Raw genomic sequence first — 25618 nt, 5'->3', positions numbered from 1 at the left:
TAATTGAATTTAGAAATCAGAGTGTGTCTGGAAGCCATTACCTGGCACGTATCCCCTCACTGCTCCCAATCCAAGAGGCCCACGCCATCATGTCGCTTTTCATCCTTCTTTTAGTTTCTTTCCCTCTGCATTTTCAAATCTTCTCACGTGTGCTTTCCTTCAATATGTTCGACTTGAGCCCTTGTGACATGCCTTTTGAGAAGATTCGGTGGGAGTCATTTTCCAAGTTTTGCGGAGCCTGCAGCTGTTACTCCAAAACTATTAAACAGATGGCGAATGATTCTCAAGGTCCGCGTCTCTCCTTCGAGGTCGACGCAGGAAACCAAACATGGGAAGTGATGGAGTCAGGTGACAGGAAGGAACCCAGGCTCTGCAATCCTCTCATGAATTCCAACATTATCTTTGGGACCCTGGCCTGGAGCAAACTGAGGCACACCCATAATACACACACACACACACACACACACACACACACACACACACACACACACTCCCGCACAGTGATTAGTTTTTTAGCAGGAGCTGCATGCACACACAAACTACACACTGCACCTGTTCCAGAGACTAATCAACTTAAGGCAGTAGTGTCAAACTCATTTTTATTGAGGTCCACAATTGTAGCTGCTCTCAGAGGGCCCTCGGAGGACCACATGTCACAGTGAATAATATGAGTATAAACGTAATATAGCCTTTTTAAAGAAAAAGAAAAAGCAACTGTTTTTGATTATTATAGTTTTTACTGATTGACGGATAACTTGCTTTGAAATCATTAGTCTAGATGACAAGCAGATATTTAAGTGTTTTTTTTTGATAACCCCAACGAAATATTGGGACATCAGATAATATTAAAATGTATAGTTAGGACAAATGTAATTGAAAGAACAAACACATTTAGCCAGAAAGTACTTTTTTATATCCAGCCTATTGCAGGATACATCAAATTTAGTGGTGTGCCACATTAAAATGATGGGACGACCCACTTTTTAAATGATGTGGCGGGGTACATTAAATGATGACGCCTGTGACTTATGGTTATGGTTTTAAAATGTATTTAAAAAAGATTTGTTTCCGTTAGGGCTGTCAAATGATTATTGTTTAATCAGATTAATCACATTTTGGAATTTGGTTTGATTAGGATTATTTACAGGTGATTATTCACGTGCATAATTGAAATTTGCTTAAGAAAAGACCCCAATATTCCTACACAAATGCAATTTTATTATCAAAATGTCATCCAGAAACGTTTTTAAACATTTTACTTGGGCTGCTGCCCCCACGACCCGATCTCGGATAAGCAGAAGATGAATGGATGGATAGATGGCATGTCATTTATTTGCACAAAACTTGGTACCAGTTTTTTCAAAAGTATTTTGGAGTGAAAATACCATTTTTTTTTACTGGCGGGTGCATTCATCTGATCACTGACCATATTGTGGTTAAGGTCAAAGAGCTTGTACGGTTAAAAATAAATTACATGATTGATCTAAGTGTGTTCATGATTATTGTGATGTTTTTTGTGTGTGATTAATCATATTTTGACAGCCCTAGTTTTTACAATATTTGTGAAAGGATTCTGCAGTTGAACTTGTACACTTGTCATCTAGGTCGGAGGCCGGTGTTTAAGGTGTTTGTGGCTAAGTTAACAATTTGCGCACTTAACATATTGACTGCGTCGGTGCATTCACATTAATAAGAACGGCAAAGTACCCGGATGTTGCACTCAACAGTAACCACTATAGACATCTTATAAGTAGATGCAGCATTGACTGCTGTGACGCGAGAAATTCGGCCGCCATCTTGAAGTGGTGATGAGGACCTGGCGAGCAGCCTAAACAAACAGTTAACAGGTAGAAAACAAAGATGCCGGGCTGGTGTTCAGCGTTTTCCTGCTCAAATGAGCGGACTGTTGAAAATAGGAATCGGGGGATTACTTTTCACAAATAAGATTTAACATTAACATTAACGTACTATTGGTTGTATTTTGTAAAAAGAATGTTACCACAGAGTTAAGGAGGAGCAAAGATCTTCAATAGTACTGAAATTGTAGCCGCTAGCAAACAAGAGTATGACCATAATAGAATTGCTTGTCAATGAAATTAATTACATTTAAAAATGTATAAGTCTTCAAGTAACAATATTCACATACTAACATTGTTGGGTAAGACAGAATTTGGTTTTATTCTGAATCCAGTGAAACAGATTGGTGGTTTTAGCTGATATAAAGACTTTCAGGTATTTATATATGTTTATGTTTTAGTATTTGGCAGACGCTATTATCCAAAGCGACATACATAAAAAATACATATAAAACAATCACTGTAAACATGATCATTTAAGGGAAGAATGTAATACTAAATATCAATACAAAGTGTCAAGACAGAATAAACTCTCTGCTGCTGCAGCAACAGAGGTACAGTCCCAATGATAAATAGATATCTTTGTATTCATACATTGTTTATGTAGGATATACGCATGTATATATAACCTAGTCATATTGTCTGTCTATCTGTGTTGACCCTGTGATGAGGTGGCGACTTGGGCAGGGTGTACCCCGCCTTCCGTCCGAATGCAGCTGAGATAGGCTCCAGCACCCCCCGCGATCCCCAAAAAGGGACAACCGGTAGAAAATGGATGGATGGATATTGTTTCTTCAATTTAAAAATAGCTGACTGTTTTTTCCCCCCCTTCTCTGGGATTATATTCCCAGTTTTGATCTCGGACGTCTGGTCACTTATAGCATATAAGAATATTCTATTACTGTTAAGCAAACTATGAATAATAAAACACGCCAAAAATATGTGTCCTTTATCACAGCTACACGTATGACCAAAAAACAGCGTGAAAATCAATGGTATTCAGTGAGGTAAGGTTAATTAAATGCGCTGACAGTTCATTGCTCCTGCGAAATGAATTGCACTGAGTGGAGCGGATCACCACTCCAAGATGGCGGCCCCGCGTCTCGTCAGCGCCAGTAGGCAGTAGCGCTCGATGCTGCGTCTACTTATAAGATGTCTATGGTTACCACGCCAACGGACCCTTCTCGCCCTCGTCATTTCCGGTAAGTATGCAATGTACAAAGAGTCTCCCTCTACTGGAGAGGCAAAGTACTGCATCCTCCTATTAAAGGCAGATGTTTTCTGTAGCATTCTTGTATGTATGTATGCATGTATGTGTGTGCATGTATGTATGTATGTATGTGTGTGTGTATGTGTGTGTGTATGTATGCATGTATGTATGTATGCATGAATGTGTGTGTGTGTGTGTGTGTGTGTGTGTGTGTATGTATGCATGTATGTATGTATGCATGAATGTGTATGTGTATGTGTTTGTGGATGTGTATGTGTGTGTGTATGTAATGTGTTGACAATATCTGTCTGTGTTCACAGGCCGATCCTGGCATCAGTATTGCTTCGTTAGCTCCAAAGGGTTATCTAAAAACCCCTGACATATTTTATGGAACTTTTAAAGGAAGATAGTCTCTATCATACCACATTTGACACTGTATACTCTTTTAATGTAACGTAACTCAAAAGTTGCAATCTGTGTAATTAAAAGGAGCAACAAAGCATCCAGTCCATATTAACGAGCCGTATTGATTATGGGGGCAATAAGAATATGAGGTACATTTTGTTTACGGGCTTACGTTTGGCACGACTGGCCAATCGTCTCGCTCAAATGATGTGATTGACGTGGCCGTCAACCAATGGTCGAAGGTTACTGCTGGACAAACGCGACACAGCACAACGCCTTTTTCCCCCCTGAACGTTGCAGTGGTGTTGTCCCCTTTAACGCCAACAAACTGTCAAAGACAAGTGTTTGTAAAAATAAACAAAATTGAGGAATTTAACACAGTCTTGAGCTTCGGGACCAGAGAAGATCGATTCTCCAGCGGACTCCCGTCTTGTTTACAGCTGAAGTAGTTTGGTGAGTGTCTTTTTGGCTGCACGTGAAGTCAGCTTTGCTACTAAAGGAAAATGTGGGAGCTTCAAGTACATTTTCTCTGTCAAATGCGCGATCGTTCGTGGCTTACTCTTCATCCTCGTGTTCTTTGAGACGAATTAAAGTCAAGCGGGATGTATTTTCGTGGCTGGCTAGTGAGTAGTTGACACAAACGCTTATGGTTCGTAAAGCCACGCAGGCATTTGTTTTTGCTGTGAGTAATGCTGCGTTGCATGTGCCTCGGGATTTTGAGTTTCCGTGACGTCACACTATAGTAGTTGACAGCGGGAGTTCTATGTAAAAGTCACACTTATGCACCGCCACATACATTATAATGTCCCAAATAAGGGCTTATTAGCCACATGAACAGACTTACGTTGCAAATACACAATTATGTTTTCTTGACCTGTTAGCCAATAAAAGGTTTTGTACAAGTGTGAAGAGTATATGACTGAGTCGCAAAATATCTGTTTATTTTGAAGCAAAAAAAAAACAAATGCACAAAACATATGCTTAATTGTTCTTACAAGGAATTGTCTTTGAAATTGATGTTCTATGAACCGTCCCTGTAAATTTTCAATTGATAAAAAAGTCATATAGTCCAACTTGGCCCTGCGATGAGGGGGCGACTTGTCCAAGGTGTACCCTGCCTACCGCCCGTATGCAGGCTCCAGCACCCCCCGCGACCCCGTAGGAGAAAAACGGTAGAAAATGGATGGATGGATATAGTCCAACTTTGAAATGAGCTGTAGCGCAACATAATGAGAAAGGACAGGATGTCGTATGCGACATTTAACAATAATTCTGATCAGAGATGGGTCAGGAAGGTATGCAAATGTTTTAATTATGTGAAATGTGTTATTTCTCGCAGAAAATAGTTATTGATTCTTTCCCATGAACAAAACATGCATCAAATTAAATTCAAGTTTGAATAAACTAAGTATAAAACCCTTTCACATAAATAGTATACTGTGAACAATGTTGTAATACGGGGGTAGCCTCAAAATAAAATAATGCTTAGGATTGCAATTTACCGCACCGTAGAAGTGGTTAGTGCTCATGCCTCACACCGGGAAGCTCCTGGGTTCGATTTCTGGCCTTAGGGTCTTTCTGTTTCCATGCTCTCCCCATGACTGCGTGGGATACCTCCGGGTACTCTGGCTTCCTCCCACCCTTAAAGACATGCACATGGGGATTGGTTGATTGGCAACACTAAATTGGCCCTAGTGTGTGAATGTGAGTGTGAATGTTGTCTGTCTATTTGTGTTGGCCCTGTGATGAGGTGGCGACTTGTCCGGGGTGTACCCCGCCTTTAGCCTGAGTAGGAAATGGATGGAAATGGCCGCAATTTAGCCAGGGGTGACGCTGAATGTAGGTGACATTATGAGGGCAGAGGTGCACAATGATAGAGGTTTCAAGGGGACCTATGATGATTTTAATCTACCATTAAAAGTGGTATGCGGGCTTCATCTAGTGGTACGTCAATAGCGCCATCAGTGTGTGAATGGGTGAATGTGGAAATAGTGTCAAAGCGCTTTGAGTTCCTTAAAAAGGTAGAAAAGCGCAATACAAGTATAACCCATTTAAATAATCAATTAAATATTCAACCCCACTGTTACAGTTCAAACTGTGTGTAATGTTACAGTGGCCAAAAATATTACATTAAACCTCTGCCATGTTTTAATGAATAGTTGGGCCTACTATGCTACTGTATTTTAATGATGGTCAATATAGTGGTACTTGGGTAGCAAAGTGTATTCTGAGGTGGTACTTGGTGAAAAAAGTTTGAGAACCACTGGTCTAGATAATAGGTATTGGATATGCTTTAGTGTAAATTTTGCTTCACAGTCCCTGTGATAAGCTGTTTTTTGATGATGAAATAAAAATGAAGTCACGCACAACCCTACCCAAAAGTATATATATATATATATGTGCAATCTGCTTTTGGCCCTTGGCCACCTTTTTTTTTTTTATCCCAATGTGAATGCACCTGGGGATAGGTTGATTGGCAACACTAAATTGGCCCTAGTTTGTAAATGTGAGTGTGAATGTTGTCTGTCTATCTGTGTTGGCCCTGCGATGAGGTGGCGACTTGTCCAGGGTGTACCCTGCCTTCCGCCCAAATACAGCTGAGATAGGCTCCAGCACCCCCCGCCAACCCGAACGGGACAAGCGGTAGAAAATGGATAGATGGATGGGTGACCCACAAGTCAAAAAGTTTGGACACCCTCGGTGTAAACCAATAAGAGGTCATTCACAACCGGAGGGTGGCGGTGTTGCACTAACACTGGTTGCATCTGCCGTTAAAACAAATAAGAAGAAGATCTCGTCCATTCAATTCAGAAGGACACCAGATGGCGCAAAACCCTGAAGAGTATGCGAATTTACGGAGCTATTGAACGTAACGCGAATCACGTGACCAGGCCAGTTCTCCACCGTTAGCAAGGTGGCTAACAAGGTTTAGCTCCCTGGCGCACCATTGCGTTGCTACACGAAAACCCGACCGAAGCAAGGTAGACTCCGCTCGGCGAAAGAACAAAGTTTGTTTGCCACGTCACGCTGCCAGCAGGATACAGAGAGCACGATGCCAGGTAACGCGGGGCCAGAAAATGTCTCCGTCGCGTGTTTTTGTCCGGAATGGACTGTGCAAAACACAGTAACACTGGCTTGTTTTGTTGACCTGTCTGGGTGATGCTGCCATGCCGTTAGCATCGTGCTAACACACTCCGGCTGTGTCACACACGCACACGGCCGGGAGTGTGCCTTTGATTCATTTCGTCCGCAGCGTCGTCCGAACCGTGAACGGTGTGTGTTCAAACCGCCTTGAACGAACGCAAACGGCAGCTAATCGCGGAAGGATCTGTCCAACCCTTTGTTGTTGATGGGGTCGCTGTCGTCTTACGGCCTGCTGCTCATTGACAGCACAGCGCGGCATCTGTTTGCCAGCTAGCCTCTCGGTAGCGTCACCTCCGCTAAGACCGTGCAATCCTTTGACTAACTTTCCAGGTAGGCCCGGGCGGACACCTGCGTTAGCCCGCGAGCTAGCATCCGACTAAGAGCCACGGCTACGTTACATAACCTGTTACGAAGCCGAGGATGCTACGCGAGGCCAAAGGCGTCTGTTACGCATCACTTGTAACTTAAGTCTCAATTGTATTTGGCATGGTGGGTTTTTTTTTGGCTAAAGTGGCCTCAGTTTAACAATTTTTTTATTTGAGCACATTACGTCCACTTCCACGGTTAAAAACTGTAATCAAAGCTCGTGGCTTTCATCCAGGGTGGCTTTATGTCTTCCAATAACCTACTAAGATAAGGCATGTTTATTTAGGCATTTACTTGAGGTCCCGGGTTTTAATTAGCAATAGAGAAAACATGCGTTCTGAATTGCACTATAAAATCAATTCACATGAACATTACATTTTTTAGTATTACCTACCAAGCTGCACTGTTAGCATGATTGCACTTAATCGCTCTTCCTGTCCTCCATCATGCCTCACTGGCCAGGGCAGCTGGGCTAACTCGACCTGGCCGGCAAGGCTTGCTGGTGAGGCGAGCTGGCTATCATTCATCAGCTGTCGGGAAACGTGATCCATTACCCGACTTGGTTTTATCATGGTTTTATCTACTCAGTGGCCTAGTGGTTAGAGTGTCCGCCCTGAGATCGGTAGGATGTGAGTTCAAACCCCGGCCGAGTCATACCAAAGACTATAAAAAAAATGGGACCCTTCACCTCCCTGCTTGGCACTCAGCATCAAGGGTTGGAATTGGGGGTTAAATCACCAAAAATGATTCCCGGGCGCGGCACCGCTGCTGCCCACTGCTCCACTCACCTCCCAGGGGGTGAACAAGGGGATAGTGCAAATGCAGAGGACAAATTTCACCACACCTAGTGTGTGTGTGACAATCATTGGTACTTTAACTAATGTGCATGAATGTGAGTGTGCTATGTTTTTGATTTGAGGTGTTTTGTCTTTATTTCTATTAAAATGTCATGTTGATGTAATGGTACACACCGCTGCCTTTTCGTATAGATGATGTCGGTTTGATTCCCTCAACCCGCCATTAGATATCCAGTGGACTCCCCTCCCCCGCGCAGAAACTTAAGTTACCTAAATGTATAACAATATAACCATAAGTCTAATAATGACAATAAATAAAACATATTCCTTTAAATGAAAGCACAAATGTGCCCAGAGGATCATAATTCTTCAAAAATAAATTTTTATTTTTATTTTTTTTGTATAATCACGCAGCCTTACGGAGTGTTTTTTTGTTGTTGTTTTTTTTCACTACTTAAACTTACTCTGAAGCAATGTACACAGACCGCCTCAGTTTAAGAATCACTGATATAGAAGAGCTTTGATAAGGGTAGACCGTGTCTGACTTTATTGGTTTATTCGGGACCCCCCCCCCCCCCCCATGTTTTGTAAATATGTATGTAATGTACACAACTGGCACATTCATAATAACTAGGGCTGTCAAATGAAATATTTATTTCAGATTAATAACATTTTTTAAATTTGCATTAATCATGATTAATCACAGGTGATTACATGCTTTCATAATTAAAATTTGCTTTAAAAAAGACCCCAATAATTGTACACGAATGCTATTTTATTGTAAGTGTTGTCCAGGAACGTTTTAAACGTTTTACTTGACTGTGTGTCATTTATTTGTACAAAACTTGGTAACAGTTTTATTTAAAGCTGTTTCAGGCTTTATTTTGGAGTGAAATTTGCCAGCGAGCACACCAGTCAGTCTCCTCACTCATTTTCGTACGGCTATGCATCGATCTAATCTATGACCACATAGCGGTTAAGGTAAGAGAGCTTGTACAGTCAACATAAATTGCATTATTCATCTAACCTAAGTGTGTTTTGTGTCTTTCCCGTGATGTCTTTTGAGTCTAAATTGAATTTCAAAGTTGGCCAGTCTTCTCTGATTATGGTCACAACTTTCCACTATACAAGTTAGAGGAATTATTTATAATCTAGAATTAACTTTTACCAACTCAGAGGTGATGCAACAACTCAGTATATCAATAACTGCCTGAGCTAATTACCTCTGATCAAGGCGCCGCTAAAAGTAGTTCCTCTGCGTTAGCGCTTATAATAACAATGTCTCTAATACTTGGTTAATATGTTAATAGAGTATTGCTGCCGGTTTTTGGATATGTTTTTAGAAGGCTTCATAGGCAAAATGATGATTCCCACCATCTACGTTGTTAGCCATCTAGCATGAGTCGTATAAATTAGAATGCATAAAAATAAGAAAACTGTGTTCTTGTCTCACATAAAACATTTTAAAAGTGCAGTTTCTATTTAAAGACACTGCAGCATCCTTTGTAGTAACTCTGTAGGGTGCACAGAAGCACATTGTCATATATGCAAAATGAATAAAACCATAGGTGCTCTGACCGTGTCTGTCCTGATCGCGCAGAGCCGGCTGAGATGAGCGGTCCTGAAGTGGCCAAGACACCGGGAGGTGGCGCTCCAGGGAAGGAGGGCAAGGAACCGGTGGCAAATGGGCATGCGGGCGATGCCAACGACGCCAACCCCTTTGCCGAATACATGTGGATGGAGAATGAGGAAGAGTACAATAGACAGGTTTGTATTGGCGTGTGCGGCTGGGTAAATACACACCTGTCTGCCTTTATTTGCTTCTTCATCACTGTTGTGGTCCTTCTTCTCAGGTGGAAGAGGAGCTGTTGGAGCAGGAGTTCCTGGAGCGCTGCTTCCAGGAAATGCTAGAGGAGGAGGACCAGCATTGGTTCATCCCGTCACGTGACCTCAACAACCAGGGGGTGGAGCAACTGCAGCAGCAGCTCAACGGCCTGTCTGTCAGCGAACACAACAGCAACCTGGAGGAAGTGGCGGTGAGGGGATGAAGACAAAAGAGAAGCACACACACCTGGAGGCCACTCCAGACAAGAAGATGTTGAATTGTTTTCTCCCTTTGTGTGTTTCTGCAGAGGAAGAGTGTTTTGAATCCCGAAGCGAAGGAGTTTGTCCCGGGGAAGAAATACTAGGAGTCCCCCTCACCCCCATGAAGCCTCCGCACACACACACACAAACACACACACACACACACACGCACACACACACCAGTCACCACGTATTCTCAGAGACTCTGGCGACCATGAGTGCGCACACTGATTCTCATATACACACACACACACACACACACACACACACACACACACACACTCTCTTACAGTACCATTGTGTGGGCAGGCCCAGCTGGGGGGTGGGGGGATTTGTTTTTCTGTTTTTTTTTTTCCTTTTTATTTCCTGTTTGTTTCTTGTAAACTGAGGGACATTTGGGAATGGGGTGGGGGAGGGGTGTAGCACCAGTCCGGCCCAGTGGGCGCTAAGCGCATCACTGCATCATTTCAGACAACTCGACAAGGCTTCACAGAGCAGGCGGAAACCCACTGACACCCCCTGGGAACCGAGGCAGCTATCATGAAGCGATGCTTGACTTGACAAACTTAGAACCTCCGCGCCTCCCAAAAATGTAAAAAAACCAAAAAACTTTAATTAAAAATCATGTTTCGTCAAATTGGGAAAAAAAAAATAAGCCAAGAGGTTTGAAGGCTTTCCATACCAGCAAGGTTCCAGAGGGGACTTGGTGGTGGCCTCGCTGCTCTGTCCAGCTATTACAGTCCGATCCGTTAACCCCTGTGATATCATCACAGCTCCTGTGCATCCATATTTGTAGGATGTTCATTTATCGCAATAGCTCAGTTCCAAACCAAATAGTTCATGATTCTTTTGACAGGTCAACTCAAATGTTGCCAATTGTGGAAATATATATATTGTGTCCTCCCAGGAGAGGGGGGAGTGTTTGGTGTGGAACACAGCCATTGCCAAATTGTCCAGCATTACAACCAAGCGTCCATACACATCAGCTTTTAAATAGCCTCTCCTCTGTTTTCTTTGTTTATCTTCTCATGTTTTGAGGATGTTCTGTGTCTACTGGGTTCAAGTAGCCTGTAAATTAGGGAGGAGATGTGTAGGGGCCATATTGTCAAATGCCAGCGTCTACCTGGTTTAACAGCAGTATGTGGTGAACCTCTGTGCTCCTGTCTGATGGTTGATTTGTAAGAGGAAGTTCTCTTGAGCCACTGTCGATTTCTGTCTTTGAGAGTCATAGGAAAAAGTTGGATGCAGGTGAGGACATCCAATCAGTTACATTGATTAGTTACCGTTAACATTTACCCTGATGGCGTCAAGTTCATATTGATGCAGGTAAGGACATCCAATCCGTTACATTGATTAGTTACCGTTAACATCTACTTTGAGGGCGTCAAGTTCATATTTGAGCACTTTAGGAGAAGAGTTTAATCCAATCTAGTTTGCGCAGCTCGTCTGTATTTTTTCTTCCCCAGCAACGGACTCGGCTCACTATAGAACTTCCTTGTGTGCCCCCCTCCCTCGGTGAAGCTAATGGATTGTCCGCCAGGTGGATTGTGCAACATCAGTCTTGGTGATTTTTGTTTTGAGTTAGATGACAGAAGCAGTAAAAAAAATAAAGAGGTCCAGAAGACACAGAGTATGCATTATCAACAAAAGTCCTGAAAAAAGATGAATAAAGATGCTAAAGACAAATGTGTATGGACTTTTCTTACGCAAGAACTTTGCATTTGAGTGATGTATGGAAAAATATATTTTTTCAACGTGTACAAACAGTCAAAATATCAGATTTACTTTCATTGGACATTTGTTTTTAGCACAATGATCTCACAACCACCCTGATGGCAACACTTGCCAAGAGTACAGTAGATTCCCACATTTTGTGAATGTTAACTGCCATGAGTGATGTATGGAAAAATATATTTTTTCAACGTGTACAAACAGTCAAAATATCAGATTTACTTTCATTGGACATTTGTTTTTAGCACAATGATCTCACAACCACCCTGATGGCAACACTTGCCAAGAGTACAGTAGATTCCCACATTTTGTGAATGTTAACTGCCAAGACCACATGCAAATGACAAAAATGGACGCAGCCTTTAAATAACCCCTCAAAATGCCTATTTTGATACCCAAAATGGTGACTTCTACTTTTGGAGGACTTGGTTAAGTTATTAAACTAGTTTTAAATGCAACTATAGGTATACATTATTCTAATTTACAATATGCGTCTTCAAAGCTTATTCCTGATGGAAAATGTTGAACGTGTAAACATGTGAGACAGGGCCCTCTGCAGGATTTATAGCTGCAGCACTTTTTACAGTATTACCCTACAGATAGTGCCATCAAAACGTTTACTTTCTATTTCCATTACCATAGAAAATATGATTTAAAGCAGAAGAAAAAAGAACGCATAGGCAGGGAAGCAAATGCTGACATGCAAAAGGTGGGGATCTACTGGAGCACTTTGGACTATATCTCAGAATAAGGAGCCATTAAATGGAATCATTAATAGTATTAATCAAGTCAGTGTCATTTGACAAACTAAATAAACTTAGGACTGTAAATAAAGACTGCATGTAAACAAGATGTGGTAGTTCTGAAATCTTACTCCTTGCTACAGAAGGAGTGATAGTAGAAAATGACGGCATTAGCTGCGTAATCCATCGTTAAAACATCACCCAAACTCTGAGCTCCAAGACATGCGCCTCCAAGAGCTGATGACTGCTGCAACGTCATGAGGTTGTAGCCAAGGAAACGACCCTTGAACTCATCTGATGACGCCACCTCATCCAGTACCTGGATGAAGCCTGGGAAAACAATGAAGGGGACGTTTCAGCTGACAGTACAGAAGTGATGGATGGGTGGATGTTGGACACTGACCTGCTTTCAGAAGCTCCCAACTTTTCCACACGGAGCCAACGCACAGGATGGGAAGACCAAGGTCACCAGTCAGTAGAGGCTGCCATGGCAGCATGAAAATGTTGATAAAGGAAATCTTTTGAGTGCAAACACAATGTGTGTGCACTTCACCTCCTGTGCAGCAGGTAAGACCGCTCGCACGTGTTTGGCGAGCACTCTCCCAGCCTGGGTGAACACATGTCTACACAGCGCATCATCGGCCTCTGCACCTTTAGCACACAACAAAATGGTATTTACAGTTTTTGGGACCATCTTTGCGAAAGCAGCTGTGCCTTACCCTCAGCCAGCTTTTTACAGAATCCAGCAAAGTGGGACTTCTGGAAGTTTCTGTAGAGGTGTGGCAGCATGCCCATTAGATTAGACACCTGGGTAGAAGCACCATTTTTTAAAAGTGTCTTTATACAGTAGAGCCCGTGTGTAAAGTCAACGTCACTCTGACTGTCCCGTTGACACGGACATAAGCAGTTGTCACACACAGTTTTTGTATTTTCATACTCTTACAGGGACGTGCACATGATTATAGAGGGGCAGGGGCTCAAAGTCAGAAAAGGGCAGGAATTTTTTTTTTTGTCCTTTACACAATATGGAAATTAATGTAAAATTAAATTTGCTAATAGGAAGCTAACTACTTAGCTGTGTGTCCTTTGTAGGTAAAAGTGATTGCCATTTCTTTTGTGTCAACAAATTATGGTCATAATGAGTTAATTTACATTATCATAGGCTTGGAAGACATGAAAAGCAACAAAACACTGGTTTATTATTAGGCTATTTTTTTGTTAAAGATAAGCACTTTAATATTGAACATTGAACAGTGCAACATGAACTTTGAAAAAAAATAAATAAATAAATACCCAAATGGAAAAAACTTCAATGTGAAAATCTGTCCTTCTTCCGTTAACTTGATGAAAACACCATCAAGTTGTAACTTATGGTCTATCTCACTTAATGCTCAGACTAAACAACTGAAACGCAATACAGGGCCAAAAATATGGACCAGGGGCCAGTAGAGGGCTGTATCCTTTCTTTTTTTGGCTTCGGGCTGCAGGCATAATCAACATGAATCAAGTTTAAATACAGATGGCAATATTCCTAACAGATAACCTACATCTTATATCCCCAGAATGCTGAAATTATTATTATTATTATTAATAATAATAATAATAATAATAATTATTATTATTATTATCATTATCATTGTTCTTCTTATTATTATTGTTATTATTATCATTATTATTATTATTTTGTTAACCCACACAGTAACAGCAAAGTCACAATAACCTTATATCTAAAACTCTACTGTGAGAGAAATGTGATCTGCCGTAAACGTGCATTTTATTTTGAAAATTAACCCGGTGTTTTATTTTGTACATTACTTCCTGTCCCGCACGATCCGCTCTGCTCTGTGCGGACTTGATGTGCCGTGCTCAATTGATGCGCCGTGCTCCGACGTCCGGCAAAAACAGAAGCTGACACATTGAATAATAGAATAATACAGCGTTTTTCTGAAATATTACCCATATTAGATGCTGAATAAGTGGACGGCGACTAGACCATAACTCACAGGTTCAAGTTGCTCCACTGTCACGTCTGAGTAACCCTGGCTGCAGCCCGCAGATCGAGGAGGGGCTAAACGTTTAAAGGAAGCGGCAGGCTCAAACAACCCGGTATTACAAGAAAACGTGGAGTTTTTGTACCGCTGTTTTTTTTGTTGTTTTTTACATCCCTGACAGGAATTTATTAATGTTGTTTACAGAAAAGAAAGAAACACACACACACAGGCAGAGGGCACTTTTTAAGACGAGGCAAAAAAGGGCAGGGGCCCAGGCACCCATAGGGCCCTATGTGTGCACGTGCCTGTACTCTTATGTAACAGAGATGCTACGTCTTGGATCTTTAAGAATCTAAAGCAAAAAGAAATGGGCTCATTTGTTAGTTGCTGCGTTAGAATGCATGCTAACATCGCCATGCTTACCGTATTTTGCACCTGACAGGAAGTCATTGTGTAATAAGACAGTAGCTGTGTTGCTGTTGTCTTTATAAACGGACTACATTTCCATAGATATTACACTGAGAACTTTAAAATTCTTATGTCGACACACGCGGTCGAGCATGTATGCAGACGTTGACTTGATGCAGTGGTAGAGTTGCCATCTCACCTGGAAATACTCCTGCATGGCTTTAGTCACATATGTGACATCATGGGGTGGAGCGGCCAGCTTGTCTTTGGCGTCGAACACAGTCTTAACAGCCAAATGAGAAATCCAGAATGCTGAGGAAAAAAGATGTGTAATTAAGAACAGTCATGTCGCTGTAACCGTTAATCACTGCAACTGTTCTCTTTTTTCTGCCACAATTTAGTGTGCAAATGTTCACAATAACAATAATGACAACCCATGCTTTAAGTGTTGCTTGACCTAAAAAGACATGGACAGTAGATCCCTGCTCAGTCTTTTGTGTAAACACACCTCTGCTTTAAATTGTAAGTAATAACTTAGTAACTTAAATAGAAAGGGGTCTAATGGCACTATCAGGAAGAAAGTGCTGAAAATACGGATCAACATTTCCCAGCATGAAGATTCTTTGACAAGACATGATGCACAATTTAGTACAAAACCGTATACTGTGTGCTTGGAATTGTTTCTAAAGGTATAAAACTCAAAATCTATGTCTAGTAAGCGGTAAATTTATATTATAGGATTTGGAGACAGGGTGTTCAAAGTGTGGCACATGGACCATTGTCGACCGTTTTTCCTGCGGCCTTCTGTGGATATAGTCTGGACACTTTAGGTTTAGAGCAGATGTCTTCAACAGGGGTCCGTGACTCCCAGGGGCTCCAAAGAGGTACTGCCGGGGGGCTGTGAAATTTCTCAAATATATATTTTTATATTTCCTGCAAAATCTTCTGCAATTTTTCCATAAATGTAAATGTCTTTAAATACACATGAACATTGAGCCAACACACGGTCATGTATTTGGATGCAAATAATTAATAACATTAATTTAAAAAAAAATTACATTTGTGTTAGCATTCAAGATAGCTAGTTATTAGTACTCTAGTTGTCAGCTAGCGATTTGTGCCTTAGTTGCCAGCTGGCGATTAGTGTTCTAGTTGTCAGCTAGCGATTAGTGCTCTAGTTGTCAGCTAGCGATTGGCGCACTAATTGTCAGCTAGCCTGGCATATTTATAAATGATGGTAACATAAATGTTTGTCAACATTATTATGATGCAAGCAAAAAAATGTATACATAAATGTCAATTTCTGAAAGTAAAACTTACATTTTCTAATTGACTTAATGGTTTCAAATTATAAATTAAATCTTGGAAAATGATTACAAGTTAAAATTAAATTAAAAGTGATTTATATTAGCCCTTTTTTTTGTCTTTTTGAATTTTGTATGTTATTATATTTTTATTATTATTTTTAATAATCTATTAGTATTCGCTTTTATTTTCTTTCCTTGACATGTTTCGTTAAAGTCATAATTTGCTCAACCTGATGATGTGTAAAATTGTTGACTATGTTCGAGAAAAAAAAACAACTAGTTATTTTCCAGCTAGTCATTAGTGCGTTAGTTGACAGTTAGCGAATAACGAGCCAGTTGTCAGCAAGTGATTAGTGTGTCAGCTGTCGATTAGAGCACTAGTTGCCAGCTAGCTATTACTGGCATAGTACTGTTGTTATTTGAATATCGTATTGCACAATAAAAAGATACCTTTAGGACAAGTTGAAAGTCAAATACAATCATAATTTCATACAAGATATATAAGTAGGGGGTGTCCGCACCATCTCATCATCAGTTTGAGGTTCCTTGGCCTGGAAGACGTTGATGAGTATCAAAAATTGCTATTTTTAAGAGCTTTCATGGCTATAAGCATTATTTGCAGTTTTTTGCCATTCACTGGGAGTGTCTTAGAAAAGAAAATTGCGGGTCTCTACTGTAGTATGAGCGGCCTGCATAAAGAATACAATAAAAGTGTGTCAGGAGAAATGAACAAAGTAGTACTTCAAATTATGATAACTTAACTCACAAGTAATTTGAGATAGTGGTGTCTCTTGGCTTTTTTGTTATGTTTTAAAATGTGAACATAATTGAAATGTACGTTGCGTGCCCCCGCCCCACGGTTAGCTGGCTATGCAAATGCCAAAACGAACCCCACAAGATCCGCTCCAAAACCTCCCGTATTAAAAGCGGAAGACACTCACCGAACTGAAGAAAAAAACCACAATCAACCGTGCAGCCAACACGCAACGCAGCCATGCAACTAGCATCTCTTGAAGCAGCAGCCAGCTGACATTATCCAACACAATCTGATTAGATTATTTCATAAAACTTGCGATGAGGTGGCGACTTTTCCAGGGCTTACTCCGCTTTCCGCTCGAGTTCAGCTGAGAAAGGCTTCAGCCCCACCGCGACCACGAGAGGGACAAGCAGTAGAAAATGGATGGATAGATAATTCATAAAACTACTGTAGTTTTGTAGTACATTCTATTGTATTAATTTTCATACATCAATTGTTATCAAAAGTATGCTTTACTCTTTGTGTTTTTGTGAAGTGGCGGGGTCGAGGGGGGATTTCAATGTGCGGGGATAGTATAGATCCAAAAATCCAAAATATCAATTTTGGAATATAGCTGGAAGGTAAGAAAATGTGGAACAAGTGAAGCGCTGTGAATACTTTCTGGATGCACTGTACATTGTTACTACGTTTGGCCTTCTCACCAGATCCTTCGTCACCCATCATGTGACCCCAGCCTCCACAGCCCACCTGGGAGCCATCCGGATTAATCAACTTGCAGTTGGAGCCAGTTCCTGATATCAACACCAAGCCTCCTGTAAATGTAAGACACGCATTGTCTGAAATCGTAAAGTTGGAGAGATTAAGAATGGACACACCTACCAGGGTAAAGTATCAAGCCTGGTTCTGCTTTGACTTACATACCAACTAGGGCTGCAACTAACGATTAATTTGATAATCGATTAATCTGTCGATTATTACTTCGATTAATCGATTAATAATCAGATAAAAGAGACAAACTACATTTCTATCCTATCCAGTATTTTATTGAAAAAAAACAGCATAATGGCACCATACTTATTTTGATTATTATTTCTCAGCTGGTTGTACATGTTGCAGTTCATAAATAAAGGTTTATTTAAAAAAAATAAAAAAAAATTTTTTAAAAACCTCTGCGCATGCGCATAGCATAGATCCAACGAATCGATGACTAAATTAATCGGCAACTATTTTAATAATCAATTTTAATCGATTTAATCGATTAGTTGTTGCAGCCCTAATACCAACGCAGACAAAAGTCCTACTAAGGTGCAGGAAAAGGATATCTTCTTACCACGATCACTAGCAGTTGCCATGGCACCGATAGCATCATTTGCGATTAAATAATGTTGGCTCAGGCTTGGGAAGTGGTCCTTCATGCAAGCGATGAGTTTGTCGATGGCATCTTTCTGGTCTCCCCCGCTCAGAGACATGCCCTGCACACACAAGCACAAGCGGCACGTCGCCGTTGTAAAACACAGACATAGAAAATATCATCTTGTGACTGACCAGTGAGCGAAGTGGTGTGTTTGGATCCAGCCCTGCCTCCATTTTGGCTCTACAGACCATTTCATTGATGGTTTGGATACACGAGTCCACACCAACCAACTATATGGACATATACAAAAGCGAATTGAGTAAAACTGTAATGAATTCATGCAGGATTAGAACAACTACTTTACCCAGTGGTTAGAGGAGGGCCCCTCAGTTTCTGCCAAGATTTTCCCATCTCCAGCCACAAGAACTGCCTTGGAGTGGGTACCGCCACTACCCAAACAAATATAAGATATTAAATCCTTCCATCAATTCTTATGCCGTTCCCAAAGCTTTGCCAGAAAAAGGGAGCAGTGACAATGAAGATTTTTGTCTTTCGGGAAATACAAATTGCAAAAGTTACGTTAGAACTTTTTTATATTACAGCTGTGTTGCTTCTCTGGACGGTTTTGGCCAAAAGACTCATTCTCAAAGAGTGGAAAACCCCATCTGCACCGAACTTCAGGAACTGGTTAAATGAACTTGTGAACATAATGACTCTTGAAAAAATAAGATTTATAAACTCTACAAATATGAATAAATGGGAACTAACCTGGAAGCCTTTACTGACATATATTGAATCATAACTTATAGACATTTATTTATTTATTTTTCGGGAAAGGGAGGTGAAGAAAGGAAAGGGGAAAGAAAGGAAATAAGAAGGGAAAGAAAGGAGAAATGAAAAAAAATAAAAAAAATTGTCGTATCTTTTTTGTAGTTTTATTCCTGTTTTATTATTGTTATTAATTTTTGTATTGTTCCCACACTACCATAGCTTTTTGTGTCACTTTTGATATGGTTTTGTCACGGTTTACCTGCTTTTTTTGGTGACTTTTTTAAAATTGTATTTTTTGCATCTGATCAAGCCACAAAATGTGACTTTGTTCTTCTTTTTTAAGTGTGAACGGTGGAGAGGTCCCCGGGGGGTTATCTAGTGATCACATCCTGAGGATCCTTGATGCCGAGGAATATTCATCTATCTTGCTATGGTCTGGATCGTCTGCTGATCCTGAGCCAGTGCAGGATGGATGGATATATACAATATCTGGGTACTTTTTCTAATACTGTCAATACTGTAAACCTTGAGTTGTTAAAGCGTGCATGTGAGTGTGGATGAGTGGATGTGTGCATGTATGAAGGGTCTGAGTGAGCAAAGTATGATTGTCAAATGTGATTTTAACTGAAAAATTGTATAAAATATATTTGAAAAAAATAAATAACTTTGTGCTCTTTTAGTACCGTTGATGTTTCCCTCTTGTTTTCATACCTTATTTTGTGTGGACTTTTTGTATGTGCACTGCAACCACATAATTTCACCTTTTTGGGATGAATAAAGCATATCACATCCCTAATAATGAAACAGCCCCATTTTTGTCACTAACTTGTGGTTTAACACGTGTATGTATGATATATATGAAGTCTTTGACAACCTCAGAAAACATAGAATAGTATAACCTGTTCTATACTTTTGTCCAGTAGATGGCTTAGTAGAGTAAATGAAGCCTTAACACGAACGACGGAAGACTTTCATGAAACTTCATCTTCACTATGCTAAACGTCTATAATTCACACCAAAATATTTCTGTGTATCATAAAACTGTGGCAAGACATGTTTTAAAGTTTAATTCATTCTCACCCTTCGACGCCGCCGAACACTGACGCCATGTTTCACTTCCTGTTTTGCTCATATGATCCTGCTGATGATATCGCGAGAGTTCGGTTCCGCGTTTGGACTGTGCAGTGCTAGCAAACAACCACTAGATGGGAGCATTGTATCTCTATGTCTACATTACGCATCATAGTGGGAGGGCGATGGCACCATTTTTGGTATCGTTCTAATTGTTGCTCTTCTGTGTCCAAGTTAGACCATATAACCAGGGCCGGCCCGTGGCATAGGCCGTATAGGCAAATGCTAAGGGCGCCGTCCATCAGGGGGCGCCACGCCAGTGCCACAAATGTTGGAGAAAAAAAAAAAAAAAGTTGGTACTATTATTTTTAAGTACAAAAAATAATCCCACGTTAATTAAAATGCAAAGTAAAGCCTATTTAATAGAAATAGTATTTGTTACAACATTACGCCCCCACCCAGAGAGACGTGCGCTCTTTGTGTGTGTGTGTGAGAGTGTGAGCGTGGGGAGGGAAGAGAGAGAGGGGGGAGTGTCTGATCATGGCGGAGCTGCAGTCGAGTTTGTTACATGGAGATATTTTCACTACTTTTCTTTAGTCGAGCACAAAGAAAATAACATTTTAGTTAAATGTAAATTGTGCTTTGGATCAAAGATCCCATCTTCTGCCCAAAACAGCAATTCAAATGTGCTGAAACAAGCTACATAAGCAACATGCTTCGACGAAGCTAGTAAAGAGAGACAGAGACTCCAATGCTACTTTCCCTCCACCACCACCACTTAAGGATTAACTCTGCCTCTGCTCATCATGCAGCACTGAAGGTACACACTCTGTCAATCAATGTTCCCTGTAAGTGTTCATGTGTGAGCAAACGCAAAAACTCCCTGAGCATTCAGTGGAGGCCATGTGAGCAACATCAGACGTGCACACTGTGGCTACACCAGCAGCACACCTGTCCCAAACCTGACTAAATAAAAACTTTAATCTCCATCCATCCATCCATTTTTTACCGCTTGTCCCTTTCGGGGTCGCTGGAGCCTATCTCAGCTGCATTCAGGCGGAAGGCGGGGTACACCCTGGACAAGTCCCCACCCATCGCAGGGCCAACACAGATAGACAGACAACATTCTCTTATTATTATAATCAAATTACAGCAGTCATTTCCATTTCTAATACAAGTGTTTAGGCCCACTTACAATGACATTAACAACAAATATTGTTTTTCATGAACTGTGTACTTGTATTGTTTGTCTGGGTGGAGGTCCTGCTTTTTGGAAATAATTTGTACCCCTTTCAGACATTGCTTTTAGTTCCCATTAAAACATTCACATGTTGCACAATGAGATGTAAGCAGGGGATCATGTGTACATTCCTGCAACTTAATATATTTTTATTAGTATTTATTTAATATACTAACAGCATTTAATGATTAATATTTATAAATTAAGATTCCTAATAAATGACACTAGAATAAGCACACATTTGATTGGTAAATCATAGTGTAACGACCTGGAATGACACTTTATGTGTGGTGTTGGAGTTGTCCCACTTTTTGTGTGGCTGTAAACGCATCACTGGCTAAGTGCCATATGTGCATGTGTTGGCGCAAGTGAGAAAGAGCGAGCGGATGCTGTTGATATAACAAAGTTGCTTTTGGTCTGGTTTGTACTGCAGAAAATGACTACTTTTGCTAGATATCATTTTTTTACTAATGTTTTGGTGATGTGTTTATGGCCGACAATAAAGAGTTTTGCTCAGTAAAGTGATGGATAGAATTCATGTCCTCAAAGCGTCTCGACAGACGTTACAATATTTGAACAATGATGACGAAAACTGTTTTCTCTGTCGTGTCCGTGTGTCGAAAATTGTTATGCACTTATTTTTTTATTTGATTTTGTGCGTGGCATAGATTTGCCGTGCGCAGAGGACGCTTGAGCAGTGCGCAATTGCACAGGCGCGCACCTTAGAGGGAACGTTGCTGTCAATTCTCTTATATACTCTTTCATTCTAGACTTCTAGAGTGTTTAATTACCACATCACTCTAAATGTATACACTATAAAGTTCACAAACATAAAGAGGGATGCTAGTGGGCCAGGCCAATCTTTCCTTATCTCTAAACTAAAACTGGGGAAATGTGTAGAGTGTTCTGGGCTTCAGACATGATTTTGTGTCAGAATTCCTTGAGGAAAAAATGCATGGGTAGGCTTTGTGTATGTAGTGTGTGCCTTTCTTGCTTTTCAGCTATGCTGTTATTATGCTGTTTGTTACTTATGTATGTTATGTTGCAGCTATTTAAAATAGTTTTGTCAATTTGTTCTGGCCAAAAACAAATTGGCCCTTTGAAACATATCTTTGTCTTTGTGTGTTGTATGTAGAGCACATTGCTTAGCAGAGTTCAGTGATGCAAATGCATGTCAAGTTGATCAACACATTGTATTATTCTCCAGTGCAATAACAGTACTGAAATGAAGGCTAAAAGGGCATTAATGGGAGCTTTAAAAAAAAAAAGAAGAAGTAACGCATTACTTTTTGGTGTAAGTAACTGAGTTACTTTTGAAATGAAGTAACTAGTAACTGTAACTAGTTACTGGTTTTCAGTAACTAACCCAACACTTGTGATAGTAACCTGGCTTTTTAGCATTAAGCTAATGTTACATGATTCGGCAATTGCTAATCAATAAATAGCTAGTTCTGTTTTAACGTCGGGTTAATATTGTGGAGGGGGCTAAATTGTTATGGAAAATAATAATGTAACGTTAGGTAATTACAGTACTCCCACGGTCCCACCTTACATTCCTCAGGGACATTTGTATTAGATCTTTTGAGCAGGTGTTTTTTGTTTACATTGTTATTGCCTTCTGGTTAGCTAATGTTTGCCCTGCAGGTAATAGTCACTTTTCCACCCCTTTATATATTAGGTATACCGTAGTTGTAAGCCTAGTTGTTAAAGTGCACATCAATAATGTTAATTAAGCAATATCACATGAGAGGGAATGCTGTTTTTTAATTTGAGCACTGCTGTGATTCGGTTAAAGATAATCATAACATAACATTCTCATATAATATATTATACTGTTACTTTGCATTCTGCTATTCAGCATTTCACTGTAATGATGACAATAAATTGTTAGATATTCATTTTTTATTTTTTGTATTCATTTATTTATTCATATTTTTTTTTATCTTGTTAACTATTCTGATTGTTAATTTGTTTTCTTTAAGTAAAAAAAAAGGTCAAAGACAAAGCTATTCGGTTTCTTGTGAGTATATACACTTCACTGCCGATGTGGGGGGGCGCCACCTAAAATCTTGCCTAGGGCGCCAGATTGGTTAGGGCCGAGCCTGCATATAACTACATATAAATATGTCAGTTTAAACAATGTAACAATATAAACAACACAACAACAAAAACAGATATTTGTGCAAAAACCCTTACTGTATTTGGATCTATCCGAACATAAAATGCATTCAACTTAATGAACACTTAATAATAGAGCCTCATCCAGTAATGGTCACATAGATTAAAATAAAAAATTTTAAAAAATTAAAAAAAAAATATTGCGTTATGTTGTTATGCCAAAGTATATTGTGACCCATTACTTCCCTGCTTGGCACTCAGCATCAAGGGTTGGTATTGGGGGTTAAATCACCAAAATGATTCCCGAGCGTGGCCATTGCTGCTGCTCACTGCTCTCCTCACCTCCTAGGGGGTGAACAAGGGGATGGGTCAAACGCAGAGAGTAATTTCACCACACCCAGTGTGTGTGTGACTATCAGTGGTACTTTAACTTTAGCTTAACTTTATATTGGTGCACCTGACCTCATAAAATGACACAAAAAGTGTGACTAATTCGCAGTAAAGAGGCAAAGACGCATTTCAAAGCCATCGATGGAACCTGCTCCTTTTCAAGTCAGGATTCATAATAGTGTGTTCACCTATTCAGTGGCCTAGTGGTTAGAGTGTCCGCCCTGAGATCGGTAGGTTGTTATTATTATTATTAGCCTTTATTTAACCAGGTAAAATCCCATTGAGATCAAAGATCTCTTTTCCAAAGGATACCTGGCCAAGAGGGCAGCAGCAAGGTTACATTAAAAACAGTAAACAAATACATAAAACATCACATTTACGACATTAAAACTTGCTCACATAACACATGTGCATACAGACAAGGTAGACTGCAGTCCTTTCACAGAAGCTTTAAACTCATTCAACGTAACAAGGGTTTGAAGTTTAATATTCGATTGTAGGTTATTCCAAGCCTTCGCTGCTGAAAACCTAAATGCTTTCTTGCCCAGTTCAGTTCTTACTTTGGGGACGACAAATTGCAGAACATTCATTGAACGAAGATTGTGACTTCCTTGTTTCTTTGTTGTGAGTTCAAACCCCGGCCGAGTCATACCAAAGACGATAAAAATGAGACCCATTACCTCCCTGCTTGGCACTCAGCATCAAGGGTTGGAATTGGGGGTTAAATCACCAAAAATGATTCCCAGGCGCGGCACCGCTGCTGCCCACTGCTCCCCTCACCTCCCAGGGGGTGAACAAGGGGATGGGTCAAAAGCAGAGGACAAATTTCACCACACCTGGTGTGTGACAATCATTGGTACTTCAACTATGCTTGTTTTGGGACGCAATCAGGGACCAACACTGAGCGCCAGGAGGCATCTGCAGCCCATTAAAAAGTTATTCTAGCTTCTCCTGCCAGAGCATGCAGAGTATTGAATGCTTCTATTTTCTAAATCATAACACTAGTTTTACTTTGCATTGTAAACATCCAACTTGGTACTTCAATCCATGAAAAATGATGGATTCACCAGACTTGAAGGATGTTCATTTAGTTGTTTATTTATTTTTAGAAAAAAACAAAACAGACAGCCATAACACAAAACTATTATCATTTCAGATGGCAACTCTAACTCTATACAAAATGAATTGTGGTAGTCAGTAACAGTTTCATTTCTGGATCAAGCAGAGTGAAACTATTATGGAGTCACTCAATTCTTAAGAAATAATGGATTCACACTGTCAATGTTAATTCCCAAAGCTAACACCTAATGGCACATGCTTGCAAATAGTCTGGATCTCAATCCAATAGAAAATCCGTGGGGGAAATTCAAGAAAATGGTCCATGACAAGACCTGCAAAGCTAAACTGACAACAGCAAGCAGAGAAAGTTGGAGCAAGATTGATGAAGAGTCCTATTTGTCGCTCGTTAAGTCCATGCCTCACAGACAGCAAGCTCTTATAAAAGCCAGAGGTGGTGCAACAAAGTATTAGTTGTGTGGTGTAGTTTTTTCCCCCCATGATTCCGTAACTATATAATCAGAATTAAGCGATTCGAAAATTCACCTGAGTCACCAGAATTTTACCGTCAAAAACAGTGGTACCATCTTTCAATTTACAGTAATTTGTTGTAAAAGACAAAAAAAACAACGTGAAATTCCTTGTTAAAATTATGGCAACTTAGATTCTATTTTTGTACTGCAAAAATCTACAGATTTTTGTATATCCATCCATCCATTTTCTACCGCTTGTCCCTATCGGAGTTGCAGGGGGTGCTGGAGCCTGTCTCAGAACGTATGTAAAAAAAAACTTAAAAATCTAATTCAAAGGCAATTGTG

General features: G+C 40.3%; 3 protein-coding genes across 9 annotated transcripts in view; 1 reads left to right on the top strand and 2 right to left on the bottom strand.

The window, feature by feature from the left end:
• hspa12b (heat shock protein 12B) overlaps positions 1-9541 on the bottom strand; it is a 37205-nt gene extending 27664 nt beyond the window's left edge. For 2 of the 5 annotated variants that reach the window (XM_062065193.1, XM_062065194.1), the window contains exon 1: positions 42-4225. The gene's annotated coding sequence lies outside the window, so the exon portion shown is untranslated. Of the gene's footprint in view, positions 1-41; positions 4226-9356 lie in introns of those variants that run through there. The other 3 variants (XM_062065191.1, XM_062065190.1, XM_062065192.1) reach the window with 3 other exon arrangements.
• paip2b (poly(A) binding protein interacting protein 2B) lies at positions 3750-11549 on the top strand. 3 transcript variants are annotated; one of them, XM_062065198.1, is made up of 4 exons: positions 3750-3924; positions 9379-9545; positions 9632-9814; positions 9911-11549. In XM_062065198.1, the coding sequence occupies exons 2-4, from the start codon at positions 9390-9392 to the stop codon at positions 9965-9967; spliced, it is 396 nt and encodes a 131-aa protein (XP_061921182.1). In that variant the 5' UTR covers positions 3750-3924; positions 9379-9389; the 3' UTR covers positions 9968-11549. The 3 variants fall into 3 exon arrangements, with proteins under 3 accessions (XP_061921182.1, XP_061921181.1, XP_061921183.1); XM_062065197.1 differs by lacking the exon at positions 3750-3924 and adding an exon at positions 6272-6530; XM_062065199.1 differs by lacking the exon at positions 3750-3924 and adding an exon at positions 6801-6945.
• On the bottom strand, positions 11314-20077 carry nagk (N-acetylglucosamine kinase). Its single transcript, XM_062065196.1, has 10 exons — positions 20006-20077; positions 18519-18603; positions 18346-18444; positions 18131-18272; positions 17502-17612; positions 14936-15048; positions 13057-13144; positions 12891-12988; positions 12741-12819; positions 11314-12667 (listed from the first exon to the last, which is right to left on the bottom strand). The coding sequence occupies exons 1-10, from the start codon at positions 20032-20034 to the stop codon at positions 12465-12467; spliced, it is 1047 nt and encodes a 348-aa protein (XP_061921180.1). The 5' UTR covers positions 20035-20077; the 3' UTR covers positions 11314-12464.
• Positions 20078-25618: the final 5541 nt, after the last annotated feature.

Source organism: Entelurus aequoreus, linkage group LG12 (assembly GCF_033978785.1).
Source record: "Entelurus aequoreus isolate RoL-2023_Sb linkage group LG12, RoL_Eaeq_v1.1, whole genome shotgun sequence".
NCBI lineage: Eukaryota > Metazoa > Chordata > Actinopteri > Syngnathiformes > Syngnathidae > Entelurus > Entelurus aequoreus.
This window is presented reverse-complemented; position numbering and strand designations above follow the sequence as displayed.

What these genes read in the sequence shown, in the direction of transcription:
- paip2b (XM_062065197.1), top strand. An exon ending in AGGAAGAGTACAATAGACAG is followed by an intron (nt 9,546 to 9,631) that starts GTTTGTATTGGC and finishes CCTTCTTCTCAG; the next exon opens with GTGGAAGAGGAGCTGTTGGA. An exon ending in GCAACCTGGAGGAAGTGGCG is followed by an intron (nt 9,815 to 9,910) that starts GTGAGGGGATGA and finishes GTGTTTCTGCAG; the next exon opens with AGGAAGAGTGTTTTGAATCC.
- nagk (XM_062065196.1), bottom strand. Translation starts at nt 20,034, where the DNA reads ATGGCGTCAGTGTTCGGCGGCGTCGAAGG. An exon ending in GTGTTCGGCGGCGTCGAAGG is followed by an intron (nt 18,604 to 20,005) that starts GTGAGAATGAAT and finishes TTGTTTGGGTAG; the next exon opens with TGGCGGTACCCACTCCAAGG. An exon ending in GATGGGTGACGAAGGATCTG is followed by an intron (nt 15,049 to 17,501) that starts GTGAGAAGGCCA and finishes TTTTTTCCTCAG; the next exon opens with CATTCTGGATTTCTCATTTG.